The sequence below is a fragment of the Rhea americana genome, unplaced genomic scaffold, assembly GCF_003343005.1.
Source record: "Rhea americana isolate MKP2758 unplaced genomic scaffold, rheAme1 scaffold_18, whole genome shotgun sequence".
Lineage (NCBI taxonomy): Eukaryota > Metazoa > Chordata > Aves > Rheiformes > Rheidae > Rhea > Rhea americana.
In genome coordinates this window covers 4,992,783-5,008,345 of record NW_028185927.1, presented here as the reverse complement: position 1 = coordinate 5,008,345, position 15,563 = coordinate 4,992,783, and the positions used below count along the sequence as shown (strand labels likewise).

The following is a 15,563-nucleotide window of genomic DNA, read 5'->3' as shown; positions in this document are numbered from 1 at the left end:
GCAGCCATGATGGTGGGTGCCGGGGCGGCCGCGGGGCCGGGGCGGCGGTGTCTGGGGGTGTGTGCGCGGCCGGTCGCTAACCTGTGCGCTTTGTCTCCCCCCCCGCCCCGCTCCGCTGCCCCCAGCAGGAAGGCTCGGACGACGGCCCGGATTTCCTCTCGGAGGAGGACCGAGGTGTAAGTGCCGCGGGGCGGCGCGGGGGGGGGGCGGCCGGGCCCCGGGGGCCCCTGGCGACCCCCGGCCCTGCCCCCGGGGTCCTCAGCCGCGGCGGTGCTGGCGGCGGGCAGCGGGAGTCGCGGGGAGGGTGCTGCCCGCTGGGATTTGCCGATGGGGAAGCAGCACGGCCTGCCTTTGAATTTAGGTCCACCTAAGTGTGTTTTGCCGTGATTTTTTTTTTTTTTCATTTTTCTCTCAGCCAAGTTCTGGAGCGGTTGCTCGATAGAGCAGCCTGAGGCGGATCCCCGGGTGTCGCTAGAAACTGGTATTTTACCTCTTTGTCGCCCCTTGCTCTGTCACATTCCCCCCCCCCCCCCCCCCCCCGCCTGCTGTGCCCGGGTTGACCAGGCGGGTGGAGAGCACCAGGTTCCCTCTGCAATTCTGAGCTAGGGCCTCGGGAAAATAGCGCACGCTGTGTGCTCTCTCTAAGCCTGGAGGCCCTTCCCATAGGGGACAATAGGAGGTTTATATTACAGACACACTGCATAATAAACTTATTATTGGAAAGAAGTTCTGTTGTTATATTAACTACTGTTGGTACAGGATGCCATGATTATGATTCTTACTGGGAAAACCTTTTTCTCAGGCTTGCTGATTCTGGCCTTCATTTATCCTATGTTTATAACTGCTGTATCCATCTTTCTTTAACTGCTCTGTCTCACTTAAGCAACAAATCAGCTAATCTAGTGTAACTCATTCAGACTGATTGCTCCCGTCATTCAGTATCTCCAGAAAGAATGACTTTGAGCAAGGTAGGAGAGCTGCTTTTGGGAAGGAATGCTTAAATTGACCTGGCTGTTGCAGGTTATTAAAGTAGCTATATCCATCATACCCCAAATAAAATTGATAAATACTAAAAATGCAAAATCTGAATAGCAGTGCATTGCTGTATGCTTTTATCATGCGTGCCATACTCAATTGTAATATCAAAGAATTTTAAAGAGTAGAGAGAATTAATTTTGACTGAGTGGTAGGATTCCAGTGCATTCTATGCTCCAGTTTATGACCATAAAGCCAAAAGAGAGTACTATCCATGATGCCTAGTATTGTACTAGGTCTTTTCTGCCCACTGTTAAGCCTTTAATGATATAGCTACTTCAGTAAGAATACTGCATAAAAAGGAGAGAAAGTGGAAATTGTAGTGTTTTGAGCATCTTCAGAACCTGGACTGCAGAACTTGTTAACAGTGGAATCATGTTTTATGCACTTTGTCCCTAATAGTTATGGACAGACCTGGAAGTGCATGGTTGTCTTTATCTGAAGCTGTAGGTAGAACATAAGAGTGGAAGTCTGATCCTTTTTTAAGTTTTCCCTTTGAGACCGCAGGTAATCAGAATCCATAATGTATTTTTAAATCTTTTAGAAATCTCTTAGCAGTCTTGGTTGTGCTGTTGGACAACTTACATCTCAGTTGGCCAAGTGCAGTCCTACTTTCTTTTCGACTAGAAAAGAGTCCTTCTCCTTCCTGTTCATAAATGTCCGCTTACAAATGGATTTACTGGAATATAATGGAATATATACTGGATATAATGGAATTTACTTTTATCTTCAGATCCATAACTTCTCCTTTTTTTGGCAGCTACGGTAAAAAAAAAAAATCGGAAGGTATTTCTCTGGCTCTGATTTGTCACCATCCTCTGCTTGTGATTTTTTTAAAAGAAAGGGAAGGGGAGAGGAGGTAGGTCAAGCCTCTAGGTGTAGAAAGCCTGTGTAGTAACTTCTATTTAGGGTAACTGAGCTTCCAGTTTTGAAAATGTGTTCTTTCCCCCCTAGAACTAAGGGATTGTTATGCCAACTCTACTTTTAACTTTTCAGAATCATGTTGGTAAGCTACAGTTGCGTTCAGTACAACTTTGTTAGAGTGATGAGATAAAAAGAAAGCTGGAAACTGCGTTGAGCCACATACAACAGTAATTCTCTGACAGTTGTATTGTATGGACGCTCCATATGGAGCGTTTCCTGTGGGTTGTAAGAATCAACTTTGAGGAATTAGCAATGTGTGGTCTGTAGAAATAGCTTGTTATAAATGGTCTGCATAAATGAACTTGCAAAAACTGCTTTTCTAAATCTCACTTAGGAAAGATACTATTGAGTGTACTTTGAGTAACTTAGTTCCAATTTGTTTTGTGATCTTGCTGCATAAACAGTGTGTGCTTGAAGAGCAGATATAGTATTGCCCTACTAGTACTATCTTGTGTATTTTATATGTGCATATACACTTGGCTAATGTTCTTTGTATGCTCTTTTAAGGCAAATGACCTATCCCTTAGAACAGGTCTGTTAGAAACTTAATGCTATATAGTGACACTTCGTAATTTTCTGTTGTGAAAATATTGTTAGTTTCCTTGCTCTGTGTACTTCTCTATCTGTTTATAAAGAACCCTTTGAAGAAAGGCCCCCTTTTCTCTTAACTTTTTGGAAGGAGGTTAACATGTAATAGTTGCTGTTAAAGGATGACATTACTGAGGAATAGGAATATGAGGCTTGGCTATTTACCTTGTCTATAGCAACTTCCTACCAATATCACTTGCAGTTTATTTGGTCCTCGAACAAGAGCTTAGTTGCTAAATCCCCTCCCCTTTTATTTCTCTGTATTTACAATACAATACCTTTATTGTATTCTCTTTCTTTTAGTATGCTAGCATCACTTAGCCCTCTTTTTGGCCTCTGATATTTTCTACACCTTTTGAATAAAGCAGAGACTTTGTTGATATAGCATAGGAAATTGGTAAGCAGCAAAGAGAAGCTAGCTTTTGTTTTTCCAAGATACCCAGGAAGGGTACAGAGTGTGTATGTAAGTATAAACTTATGCTATGTTTTATGTGTTTGTAAGGGGGGACAGAAACAGAGGGATTATGCCATCTCCAGTGTTTCAGAACTTAAGATAGTTTCATTTCAGTTTTTATCCAAATCAGATTTTGGAAGGTTTTGTAGCATTATATTTTTTTCTTCAACTCCTTGGATAACTAGAAAACCATCCATTCGTGGCAGTTTTCTTTTGAAGTAGTATTGAAGCGATTGCTTAAGTTTGTGGTGTGATGATGATGTTTGTATATTTAATTTGCAATAATACAATATGAACCATTGTGCCACATGAATAAATTTGGAGTCCTTCAACTTTCTGATCGTCTTTGACACCTTTTACAAAATGCTYTATTACCATCACAGATGAAAATTTTCCCTGTTGGCAGTCAGGCTAGATAACTCAGTTTAATCCTGTGTTAAATTATGCTAAGTTTGTTACAGTCAAGGAAATAGTCCTTTACACTTACATATGATAAGTGAAGTTGTCCTGCTTGCTTTTAATTTCCTCAGCACAGAAAGACATTTTGTTTCTGAAGCTGTGACCAGTGCATGTGGCCTGAATGYGCTACACTAGACACTGCATAAGCACTGGTGAGAAACTTGAGCAGATGTTATCCTGAATCTTAGAATTTTGTGTTCCACTACTTAAAAAAGAAGGGGAGAACAAAAGGACAAAGCATTTATGAACTGTAAAAGACTATAAAAATGCCATTTGGATAATAAAGATTTGCTGAGATTACTCTGTGTTTATTAATCTATGCTGGAGGAATGTAAAAACAAACAATACTCTGAAGAACCTAACYATTAACAGCTTTTACTTGCTGAGATAAGGCAGACATTGGTATGCCAGATAGTATTTTTTTTTTCTTAAATTAGATGCTAAGCACAGTGGAAACTCGGCAGGAGCTGGGAGATTCTTCTAAGAAATGAGATGCAATGAATTGGTGCATGACAATATCTTGCTTTTGTGTGAGGCCATGACCCCTAAACGTGGGCAGGAGAGGGGGAAGATTCCTGAAGTATATAAGGGATTATGTTACCTTGGGGTGATTTTAATGCTTTCCACGTTTTCCTAGGGATCAGTTAACAGCTGTGGTAGCTGTTGAACTGCTACAGTTTGCTAATTTAGCATAATATGCTAGACTGTAGTGATTTTGGTTTACATTAATATGCTAATTGTAATCTGCTGCCGTAGAAGCATCAGAGCTGTCTGCATTGAGGGTAAAGAGAAAAGTGAGGAGTAGGAGCAGGTGTCGACCACGGCAATGGATTCGGATAACTGGTGGCAAACAAGGTCTGGAAGTTGATGCTGCTTTCCTAAGCTGTCCTTCCCAAGTCTCAGTRTGTTGCAGCATGCCATTCAAAATCTGCTTCTGTGTGGCCTTTGTACTASGCGTTGTTGATACTTAAGCATTTTTGTACTTGAGCACAGACTTGAAAAAGCAATCCAGAAGAAACTTGTGGTGGGAAGTGTTTTTCTTTCTACGGCAAAGTGTTTTTATGCRCTGTAGAACGTGATACTTCTAGAAAAATGGTAATATAAAAGAACACAGCATTTCAGTAAAAAGTGAGCCTCGTAAGCATGGAATTGAAATAATTTCTGACAATGTAATTGCAGAAAATTTCAGAATTAGCCTTAGTACTTGTAAAAATTGTTCTGAGTTTTCATTAACTGTGATGAAGAAATTATCATGCAGCAAATTGCTCTAGAACAGCAGACCAAGTGTAAGGGGAATCATATCAGTTTTCCTGAGTTGGAATGGAGCATTTGGTCCAGTTACTGCCCGAAATTGACTCTTCTAATTACAGTGCACAGATATCTTGTGAATTTTCTGTATTTGATCATTGCCCCATTTTCTTTTTGATGCGACTTCTGTATCATTTTGTCAATTTTTAAAGCTCTACTTTATATGTCTTCTGGGGAAAAAACAGAATATATATATTCCTTGCATTTGTGCCATTTGTAATGCTGTTTTTTAAAGAGATTGCAGTCTTGCATTCAGAAAAATAATTCCAAGGAATCATAGCTCTGAAAAGTTCAGATTATATATATAAATGAATACATATATATATATATATATATATATGTATAAAATTTCTGTTTTTTCTTCTTGCTTTTTTTAATTTAAGCTAAATAGATTTTTCTTTATTTAGCTTAGAGCAATAAACGTAGATCTCCAGACTGATGCTGCTCTGCAAGTGGATATTTCAGATGCTCTCAGTGAGAGGGACAAAGTGAAATTCACCGTCCATACAAAGGTAAAAGCCTGGGTCTGTACACTGAAAATTTTTGTAATTTTATAGAAAAGAAAGTTTGCTTTGGAATGTAATGCCTTCCAAAGAAAATGAAAAAATAGCATACTCTTGTTTAAGAGACTGTGTCAGCTACAGTGCTCAAGACAAAAATTCAGATCATAAATTGCTTAGGAAGTTTAAAAAAAGAAAAGAAAAAGAAGACAATCCAAAAACAGTTTAGAAAAAATGACTTGCAGTTTTCTGGAGTGTTGTGTTGTCATGTTATTCCCAGGCTTAGTAATTGGTCTATTTGCAGGTCTAATCTTTAATATACCTCAATATTTTTCAGTATAGTTTTCAATAAATTAGACATTTCAGATTATAAAAATATATTTCGTAATGGAATTGTATTCAAGTTTTGTTAAAAATCACAGGTTGTTTATTTATTTATTTATTTTAGTCAAAGGTTTATTGATGGCAGAATCACTTACAGAATAGTTGAGGGTGGTGGGACCTCTGGAGGTCATCTAATGCAGCCCCCTGCTCAGAGCAGAGTGAACTAGAGCAGGTTGCTCAAGGATTGTCCAGTCAGGTTTTGAGCATCTCCAAGGGTGAAGACTCCACAACCTCTCTGGGCATCACGTTCCAATTGACTGATGTACTAATTAAGATAGGGATAACTATTACTGTACAAATATTTTTTTCAAATCCTTACTTGGTGCTTGGGTTATTTTTACAAGGATATTTTTTATTGTTTTTTTAAGGCATTTTTCATATAGTAATGAAAAACTTTTTTTTTTTCCATAATTTCCCTTTCCCTCTTTCAGAGTTCCTTACCAAATTTCAAACAAAATGAATTTTCTGTTGTTCGTCAACATGAAGAGTTTATTTGGCTTCATGATTCCTTTGTTGAGAATGAAGATTATGCTGGCTATATCGTAAGTATTACAGTTCTTCCATTTTATTTACACTGTTTTCCCTGAACTGGATCAAAAATCCTTATGGCTGCTCTTACACCTTTCACTCCCACTATGTTTAATCGAACCTGGTACTTAACTACTTAGTTTCATGCAGTTATGTGAAGTTAATGTTTGAAGTAAATTTGTAGGAAAGTCACTGTAGTTGTTGTATTACTTGCCTTTTAGTACTAGGGAGTGAGTGGTTTAATGTTTTATCATCTGTATCGTAGCGTAGTTTTAGTTTACAATATTAAAATATGGGAGGTAGGTGAACTTTATAACGTGGTGCTATTGTTCTTGCAAACTACTGTTTAACTCGGTTTCATGTTTAATTTTAATAGCAGGCATAGTGAAGAGTGCAGTAACTGAACTCTGTGATAATTAAGTTTTTCAGTTTTCATTATGAAAATCAGAATCATTTTCCTTACAAATCAGTTGGAGAACCCACCCCCACCTTAGCAAATACCACTATAGAGAACCTTAATACCCAATAGCTTTTGCTCTGTAGTTTATTTAAAGCATGCAGGGAATTGATATCCCCAAAATAGTTATCTTATGAAAGTACCTGTTAAAATTGGCTGCAACTGTTCAAACTTTAATTAAAATTGGAGTATTTATCATCTTGGTGTGAAAATTATGTATTTCATGTTTGAGTGAGGGGATCTACTAATTCAGTAGATAAACGTATATTTCCAATTGACTAATGGGTACATTATGATGAAAGTAATTGGTGGTGTGTCATACTGCTCTTGAGTTAGCCTTTTTTAGTAAGAAGAGTTGCTTGAAAGGAACGGACCTTCAGTACGGTGGTAATTAGTTTCAAATGGTTGACTAAGTAGACTGGATTTTATTTTAATTTATTTATTTATTTATTGTAAAGGATTAATATAACAGGTTAATAACAATGAATTTAGATTTGAGCTTAGCATAGCTTTGTCTCTCTATTCATTGCAGTCCAGGATCAGCTTGACTACAGTGTTTCCTCTTTCAACATTAATATACTATATTACAAGATTAACCTGAGGACTTGTCTGCTGTGTACTTTGTTATTTCAGCAGATGTGTCTTTAACGTCGGGGGTGCTGCAAGAAAGAACTAGTGTCTTCAAATAATTCAGAATGGTTTTCGATTAAATGTTTTCAGGAGTTGTAAATGAATGATGTGAAAACAATTCTAGAAATTCTTCTATTCTTTAAACAAGAAAACAATCCTTACCAAATAAACTATAACAAAAACAATTATAAAATTATGATTTAAAGTTTTAATTCCCTGTATTGGGAAAGTTGAGTATTGTTTGATTTCTGTTGTAATTGAACTACTGAAACCATTACTTAATTCTTTAGTAATCTCCAGACACTTAACCAAAATTGGCATAGTAATGCAGAATGTCTAACTTGCTCATAAGAGTGTGTCCATTAATGCCTTAATAAACGAGGAAAGGGAGAGCCATGTATTAAAAAGCTGCAAGAAACTTAAAAAAAACCACACACATGCACACACCCTTCCCCCTTTGATTCATTTCCAGATTCCACCAGCACCACCCAGGCCTGACTTTGATGCCTCAAGGGAGAAATTGCAGAAGCTTGGAGAAGGGGAAGGATCAATGACTAAAGAGGAATTCACCAAGATGAAACAAGAACTAGAGGCGTATGTAGACATGATTACTACTCCTCTTGCCTTTTTAATGCTGTTTCTGATTTGACTGTAATGGCACTTAATACAATAGGTAGTCTTGACCATTCTGTTGCTACATAATCAGGGTTATCTTAGTGATCATGATCAGAGCCAGTAGGAAAATTGGAGAAATCATTGCCCAGAAGTTAAGACAATTCCATAAAACATTTTTTAAAACGTTTCATAAAATTTCATAAAACAGTAAGAAATTCAGCAAGTTCTTTTGTAAGGCAACAGCTTGTTAGTTTGTTTCATTCACAGAACGCTTACGAAGGATCGTAGCCTCGATCTTTTTTTAGTTTTTTAGTTCTGGTGTTCCATGTTTTATAAGTATAGTGAAACTTTAAGGTTTATATATACAGTGATTGATTTTTTTTTTTTTTTTGCATATGTTTGGTACTGTAAGCATAAGAAGCTAACCTTGTGTTTCCCAAGAGGTTTGGAGATTACTAGGAAATCTACCCCCCATCCTCTTTTTTTAATGACAGTCTCTTTTTTGCACAGGGAGAGTATGCTTCCTGAATATAGTATCTTCTGTTACTGTAAATTTAATGTGAATCAAAAGATCTACAGTAAGGTTTTTTATTCTATATTGAGTTACACAATGAAGTTTCTTCTCGCTCCGTCCAGTTTCGTTGTCATACACTCACTTCTTTGATCTTTTTCCTGTTGTTGGTTTTAGTCTTCAAGTGTATATTTACACTGCTTCTAGACTGCTTTTCTCAAGAGCTCTGAACTGGCAAGAAGAGAGTTCTTCTCTTAGAACTGTTTCTTTCTTTCCAGCTTCCAGCTACTGTGAGCAAATGACTTTAAAAGCTCTGTATTAGTGATACATACAACRTAATTTGATAACAGAGTAGATAAATGCCTAATATGCAGAAAATTGGAAGTTAGCAAAACACTATAAATTTTGAAGAATCTGTGGTTTTCCAGCGGCCCTGATCATGATTCTCTTGTGGTCTGGTTAGGGGTTGGATAACACAGAAAACTTGGGGTTTCTTCTTCTGCCACCTCCATCCTCTGCATCCTCTGCATCCTCCTTTTTTGTCTTCACTGAATGACTACTACTCTCATGGAGATCAAACATCTCCCAACACTGGCCCTGCTGGTTTGCTGGTATGTAAATCTTAACGTCCTTGCACATAGTGGAAGCAAAAGTGTTACTATTATTATTTCACTGTTTGACCTGAGAATGGGGAATAACTTGCCATTTCTGGACAAGTTATGTTTTATTAATTGAATTTGCAAAGCAAAATGAATTCTAGCAAACTTGTATAGATGAGAATGTCTTCCTCTTAATTAAATCACAACTTATATTTGTTTTAAAGTTGGACTGGACAACTACATGATTGTCATGATTAATTGTCATTTTTTGGTTGTATTTACCAAATGCRGCACTTAATTTGACTTTTAGAACCACTATGAAGCAAAACTTCCATGTAAGCTTCAGGCCAAGAAGGCTAGATGCTTAACATGGAATAAGAGACTGCTGATCTGAAGAGCTAACAAACAAAACGGACATCTGGACATTAAAAGACAAATAAATAACGAGGGTGCAAATAGGTCAGGGGATGGAGATGGGGGGAAGTAATTTGCACATCAGCTATATATTGTCTGTAGGCRGTATTTCAATTTCTTGATTTTTGGGCAGGCAGGGGAAGGACACTTAAATACAGGTTAAGTTTGTAGCAAACCAGTCTGTATGTTAGCTAGTCTTAAAAATTAGAATATATTTGTTGAGTCTTTGAAAGCCTGTACGTTAGGGTTTCAGATTTCCCCCTTGTATCAACACTGAACTGTGTATTTATATATGTGTCAAATATCAGCGTGATAACATTCACTATGTCTACTTACAATCTTGTATGCTTACTGAGGATGTCTTAAAACTTTTTACTAGGCTTATTTGAAACTTAATTGTTTTGTGTGAAACTTTTATGTCTCTCTTCTTGTTTTCAGTGAATATTTGGCAATATTCAAGAAGACAGTTGCAATGCATGAAGTGTTTTTGTGTCGTGTGGCTGCACATCCCATTTTGAGAAAGGATTTAAATTTTCATGTCTTCTTGGAATATAATCAGGATGTGAGTATTGAAAACTGATTTGCTAGCAAGAAAAATCAAAGCATACTTTTATGGTTGCATGTAAAATTGATAAAAAGGCTTTATCTCTCAAAGCAAATTGCGTCAGTTCCTTCATGCCAGGCATACATGTATTTTAAGGGTTAAAAATTCATGTAGCTCAATAGGAGTGCATTTGCTGCCACCTGGGGACCAAATGCTCTCTGTGCCCTAGCTTCAGCACTAAAAATATTTATGTGAAATTAATATGCTTTTGATTAAAAATATTTACTTTTGGTGGTGATGTCACATGTCTTCTACTTGTCCACTCCTTGACTGGAATTTTTTTTGAAAAGGAAGGCATGATGCAACAACAACAACAACAAAAAAACATAACTTTTAGGATTTGGAACTGCACTTTAAATTCTGTTRTTCACATATTCAAAGAGAATTTCTAATGAACTGTTTTGATAATAAAGAGGGTTTTTTAATTAATGTAGGTGAAATTTTGATTAATGTTAGTACCAAGATAAGATCATGACAGGTTGAAGTTAAAAATGTATTCAATGGAACCAAAATAGTGTAAAGCTGATCCTCTTATTGCTTGATGTAGAAATGTCAACTGATTCAGGAGCTCAGCTTTCTAAATTTGGGCAAACTTAGACTGGCAGGAAGAGTGTGAGGAGACTGTGAAACTGACACTATCAGTACAGTGAGGGGTAAATGCTTTCATACTTCTGAAAGTGAAATGCCTGTCATTCTATACTTAGAAGAGGAAAACCTGGTTATATTAGCTTGACTTGTCAGCAGCTTTACTGTGCATGATAAATATTGTATTATTAAAAACTTGAACATACACCTCATGCATTTGGAATTATCTTTAAGTGCTAGGATATTGYTGCTTTAGTTTTGTTATTTCCTGGAAGAGCACATTAGGTGATAAGACAGTCTAGTCTGTAAGACTAGTATGTTGTTCTGGGGTACATGATGCCTGATTCCCATTAAGACACATATAAAACTAAGAAGAGAGCRGGAACACTGGTTTAGGGGCAGCAAGTTTTGCTATGTAGTTATGTCCTACCTTTTTTGGGGGGGAGAGGGGAGAAAAAAGAAAAAAAGAAGAAAAAAAGGAAGCTTTTATTGTCTCCAGCAAATTACCTAACATAACATATGAATTGATTTTTCAGTTGAGTGTTCGTGGGAAAAATAAGAAAGAGAAACTTGAAGACTTCTTTAAAAACATGGTTAAATCAGCAGATGGTGTCATTGTTTCTGGAGTAAAGGTGATTACTAMTTAGTGTTTCAAGATTAAATTTAACATTGTTGTCTCTTTCTTCTATGTTTAAATGAAGCAGAATTTCATGTAGCTACAAAAAGATTGGTTTTGTTCTTGTCTAACTTGAGAATTAGAGGCAGAGGGTGGGAAGGGACTTGTGAACCCATGATTCTGTAAACAAAATCCAGGTGAGCATGCTGATTAGGTCTCCTGTTGAAGTACAAGCTGTTGAGTTGAGAGCATGCGTTTTGTTGTAGTTGTTTTCCGGCTAATAGGATTTGGAATTTTGAATTACATACCTCTCTGCTGGTGGGCTGCATTGTGTGTTTGTTTTGGTGGTGTTTTTTTTCCCCTCTCTTATCTGATTGCTTCAGTGGAAGGGGATTTTCAGAACTCTTTCTTTTCCCCTGTTTTATGAAATCAAGCATTTTTCTTATCCATACATAATTAATTCATAATCTGGTTTTCTTTTGGTCTGTCATTTTATGCCGTGAAAATGCACTGTCTTTGGCAGCTGCTGCTGCTCAGGAGTTACTAAAACAGCAGTGAATTTTACTAGCCTTGTAATGTCCCTCTACTATTTCAAAGCTGTGAGCAGTGGTAGAGGTACTGCTCCCCCCCGCAAGTAGACTCAATAAGATAATTGAGACAAAATTCAAGTTTAAAACTTTTCCAAAATTTAAAGAGACAGTTTTATAGCAAACTTAAAGCTGATTTTGGTTTCCTTTCTTTCTAGAAGTAACTTTCCATTTGCAAGAAATTAGAGGAGTTAGAGTTTTGAGATATAAAATCCTAGATCCTAGAGGGGATCTTATCAATGTGTATAAATATCTGAAGGGTGGGATAGGATGGGGCCAGATTCTTYGCAGTGGTGCTCAGTGACAGGAGGCACAAAGTGAAACAYGAGAAGTTCCAGCTGAACATTGAAAAAAAAACCCAAAACAAAAAAAGCCAAACCCTCTTTACTGTGAGGATAACAAAGTACTGGAACAGGTTGCCCAGAGATGTCATGGAGTCTCCATCCTTGGAGATACTCAGAAGCTGCCTGGGCACAATCCTGGGCAACATGCTCTAGGTGAGCCTGCTTGAGCAGGGGAGTTGAACTAGATGATCTCCAGAGGTCCCTTCCAGCCTCAACCATTTTATGATTCTGTGATTTGCACAATTTGTATATCTTCCCCCTTCCCTTAAKTTTTCTAGATAGATGTTCTATTATTAAGTAACTGACATTTATCTTTTTTTCTATCACAGAAGCGATAYTTGGTAGTGAACTTTATTTCTTTTATTTCAGGTTTAGTGACCCAGACCTCTAGGATACTTGTTACAAATTTGTAATATAAAACTTCAGGTCATGATGAAATAAGTGAAGAAGAAATCAATATGCATTAATAGCATTTTATAAAATAGATTTCATTTCACGCTACAGCAACTGCAATACATGCAAACTTATTCTATATAAATGAGRCTAAAAAGAATGAATGAAAGCCTGTTTTTGAAAATTTGAAAATGTTTATGTTTTTCTTTAGGATGTGGATGACTTCTTCGAACATGAAAGAACATTCCTTGTAGAATACCACAACAGAGTCAAAGATGCCTCTGCCAAATCTGATAAAATGACAAGATCACATAAAAGTGAGTTCTTTGTCCAAAATGATAACAGTACTAGCGAGAATGTAGATAAAGGGTTTGTGAGGAGCAGTATTTTTTTTTATCGTGGAAAGAGTGAATAATTTTTTCCGAGTATAGACTTCTGATAATATAAAGTTTAACCTGACTTTCAAAGCTTAGCATTTGCTGTAATAAATGCAGTAAGATGGTGTAAGAATAGTCTACTGTCACACGGAGGACCTTTTGATTCTTCATGATGTCCTTTTAAAGAGATACACAAAAATCTATGTAATAGTAATATTTTTWAAGTCTGATTCTGAGCCTTTAAAATTGAAAAGGTGGATAATAGGGCAGTATTTATGATTTAAATTCTTCTATGAAGTTACTCCTAACTAAATGATCTTGCAGTCATCAGGGTTCAATTGCTTGGCWTGCTAGGCATTGTGTTACCTTGTTGAACAGCAAACCCTTTCTGTAAGGGATATTAGTCCTAGACAAGGAGGTCAGATTTCTGTTTTTCAGCTGTTTAGACTGGAGACTGAAATGGTGGATTCATTACCTTGGTTTGCAAGACCTCTTTTCTTAATGGGCTRAGATTCTCCACTTAGTTATTGATGCCTTTTCTTGAGCTGAGTGCTAGCTAATATGTTTTTTGGGAAGCTCTAGATAGAATCTCYTCAATTGTAGTGGCACAATTGGGAAAATGGGAAGCTTCTTGTTTATAAATATATTAATAATTATATCCTGAGAAACTCAGGAAGAAGTTGACCTCCATCACCCTTGATCTTTAAGTTTTGTGCTACAGATAAATCAAAGTTGAACTAATAGATACTGCCTATTTTCTTGAAGTTTCTATCTCTGGTTCACAGAATGTCTGTAGTGATACAGTTCACACAAAACCAGACCACAAACTTTCTAATAGAATCTCGATTCCTGTGAGCTATAAATTAGATATTACATGAGAGTTTAAACTATGAGCCAGGGAGCTTTTCAGGTACTTTTTATCTGAAGACTGCATCTTTTGTAGCTTTAATACCCATCCTAGGAGATGGGGAGAGACAGTTATGATTTAATGTAAATATTAAATGAGCCTGTGTCTTCACCTGATTCCTACCTGTAGTGATTTCTAGTKATTTGTTTGCTTTCTTAAAAAGAAAACAGCTTCATTCATGGTAGTTAAGTAAGGTAGCTTGAGGTATTGAGAGAACCTTTCGTGTCAGCATAGAATCAGGAAAAAATGTCACAAAAGATCTATTAAACAGATTGATGAAACTCATGACAACGCTTCRCTAGTTTTGAGATGTAGACCTCTAGGATATTTATTGGCAGCTTTTATCAAACTATCATTGGGATAAATGGTGCCTGTTGAATCCTGTCCGGAGGAGTACCCCAGTGACCTGGGAAGCTTGTTTTGGAAACTGGCATTCTAGTTCATGGATAACTTATTCATGAGCTGCAGAGAGATGCAGTGTTTGCAAAGATACTGGCTTTCTATTTCCAGCAGAAAATCTATTTTTATATTTGGAAGAGGCGAGTAAAAGGGACTCCCTGATGCTGCTCTTCATTGTAAGCAGTTGCAATAATTCTGTCAGGATGTTACGGAGTAATGAATTAGAGGGAAGATCTCTCTACCACTGTAGCTATTAAAACAAGCTTGTGTTATTAAAAAAACAAAACAAAACAAAAAAGTAAGTCATTCTGATGACACTTCAATATGATAGAATTAGTTCTAATTATGTTTTATTTTTAAGGTAATTTCTCCCGAAACTTTTCAAATGTAAAGATCTAGATGCTTAAAGCATACAGATTCCAAAATTAACAAGTAAATATCTTTTTCTGTTCATTGCATGGAACTATTAGCATTTTCATCATCCATTGAGTTCATACAAAACCTCTTGGGGAAAAAAAATATCCTCTGTATAAAGATTTGATTTTTTTTTAATTAGTATACAGCAGTATCTCAGTAATCAAAGTGTGCAGGCTTTTTTTACAAACCTTGCTTATAATCTCAGTTTTTGAATGTTTTAGCACTAMTGCTACTTCTGCCAATGACTGCTTGTTGATCAGGATTTCCTGAAAATTAAGTTCATACTAGTAACGGTGTTGTGTGTGTAGTGCTGTACTACCTATGGGTTTTTTTGGATAGTTCAGAGGGTTTTTTTAAATTAAGGCTTTAGCAGTTGACTTTGTTCTTTTTTAATGGAAGATGTACAGTGTTGCACAACAAACTTCACCTAGCAGGTACTAAGAGTATTAAATATACCTAGACAAATTATAGACTTCATGATTGGGAGGAAGAGCTGTGTTTAGGGTGTGAAGCTGTCTTTGGTAATACTTGACATAAATGAAATTTTATTTCATCTTTTGCATTAGAGCATACTCCTTTTAGAAAAACACACACTCTTGAAGAAATAAAGGAGCTGATGCTTTTCAAAATTTGCAGAAAGGAGAGTGATATATTAAAACACACACACACTATGTATGTATATAAATGTGTGTGTTTTATATGTGTGTGTRTATATATAYATATACACACACACATATATTAAAACGTATATTAAAATGTTTGCTTTTTTCTAGATGTAGCAGATGACTATAACAGAATTGGTTCCTCATTATATGCATTAGGAACACAGGACTCCACAGATATATGCAAGTAAGATTTTGTTACTCACTTATGGGGAAAKTTGCTAAGTAGCAGTCTTTGAATAGTGACCTGTGACTGATATCCCTTT

At 36.6% G+C, this 15,563-nt stretch overlaps 1 protein-coding gene across 1 annotated transcript in view; it reads left to right on the top strand.

Annotated features, from left to right (window-relative positions):
• The window catches only part of SNX6 (sorting nexin 6), a gene marked incomplete at its 5' end in the record, with an annotated part of 42,414 nt that overhangs the window by 14,129 nt on the left and 12,722 nt on the right, over nt 1–15,563 (top strand). The window contains 8 exons of the mRNA XM_085301815.1: nt 126–176; nt 5,176–5,280; nt 6,084–6,194; nt 7,740–7,861; nt 9,845–9,968; nt 11,132–11,227; nt 12,747–12,852; nt 15,409–15,484. Coding sequence (XP_085157941.1) covers nt 126–176; nt 5,176–5,280; nt 6,084–6,194; nt 7,740–7,861; nt 9,845–9,968; nt 11,132–11,227; nt 12,747–12,852; nt 15,409–15,484 — 791 coding nt within the window. The remainder of the gene's footprint in view (nt 1–125; nt 177–5,175; nt 5,281–6,083; nt 6,195–7,739; nt 7,862–9,844; nt 9,969–11,131; nt 11,228–12,746; nt 12,853–15,408; nt 15,485–15,563) is intronic.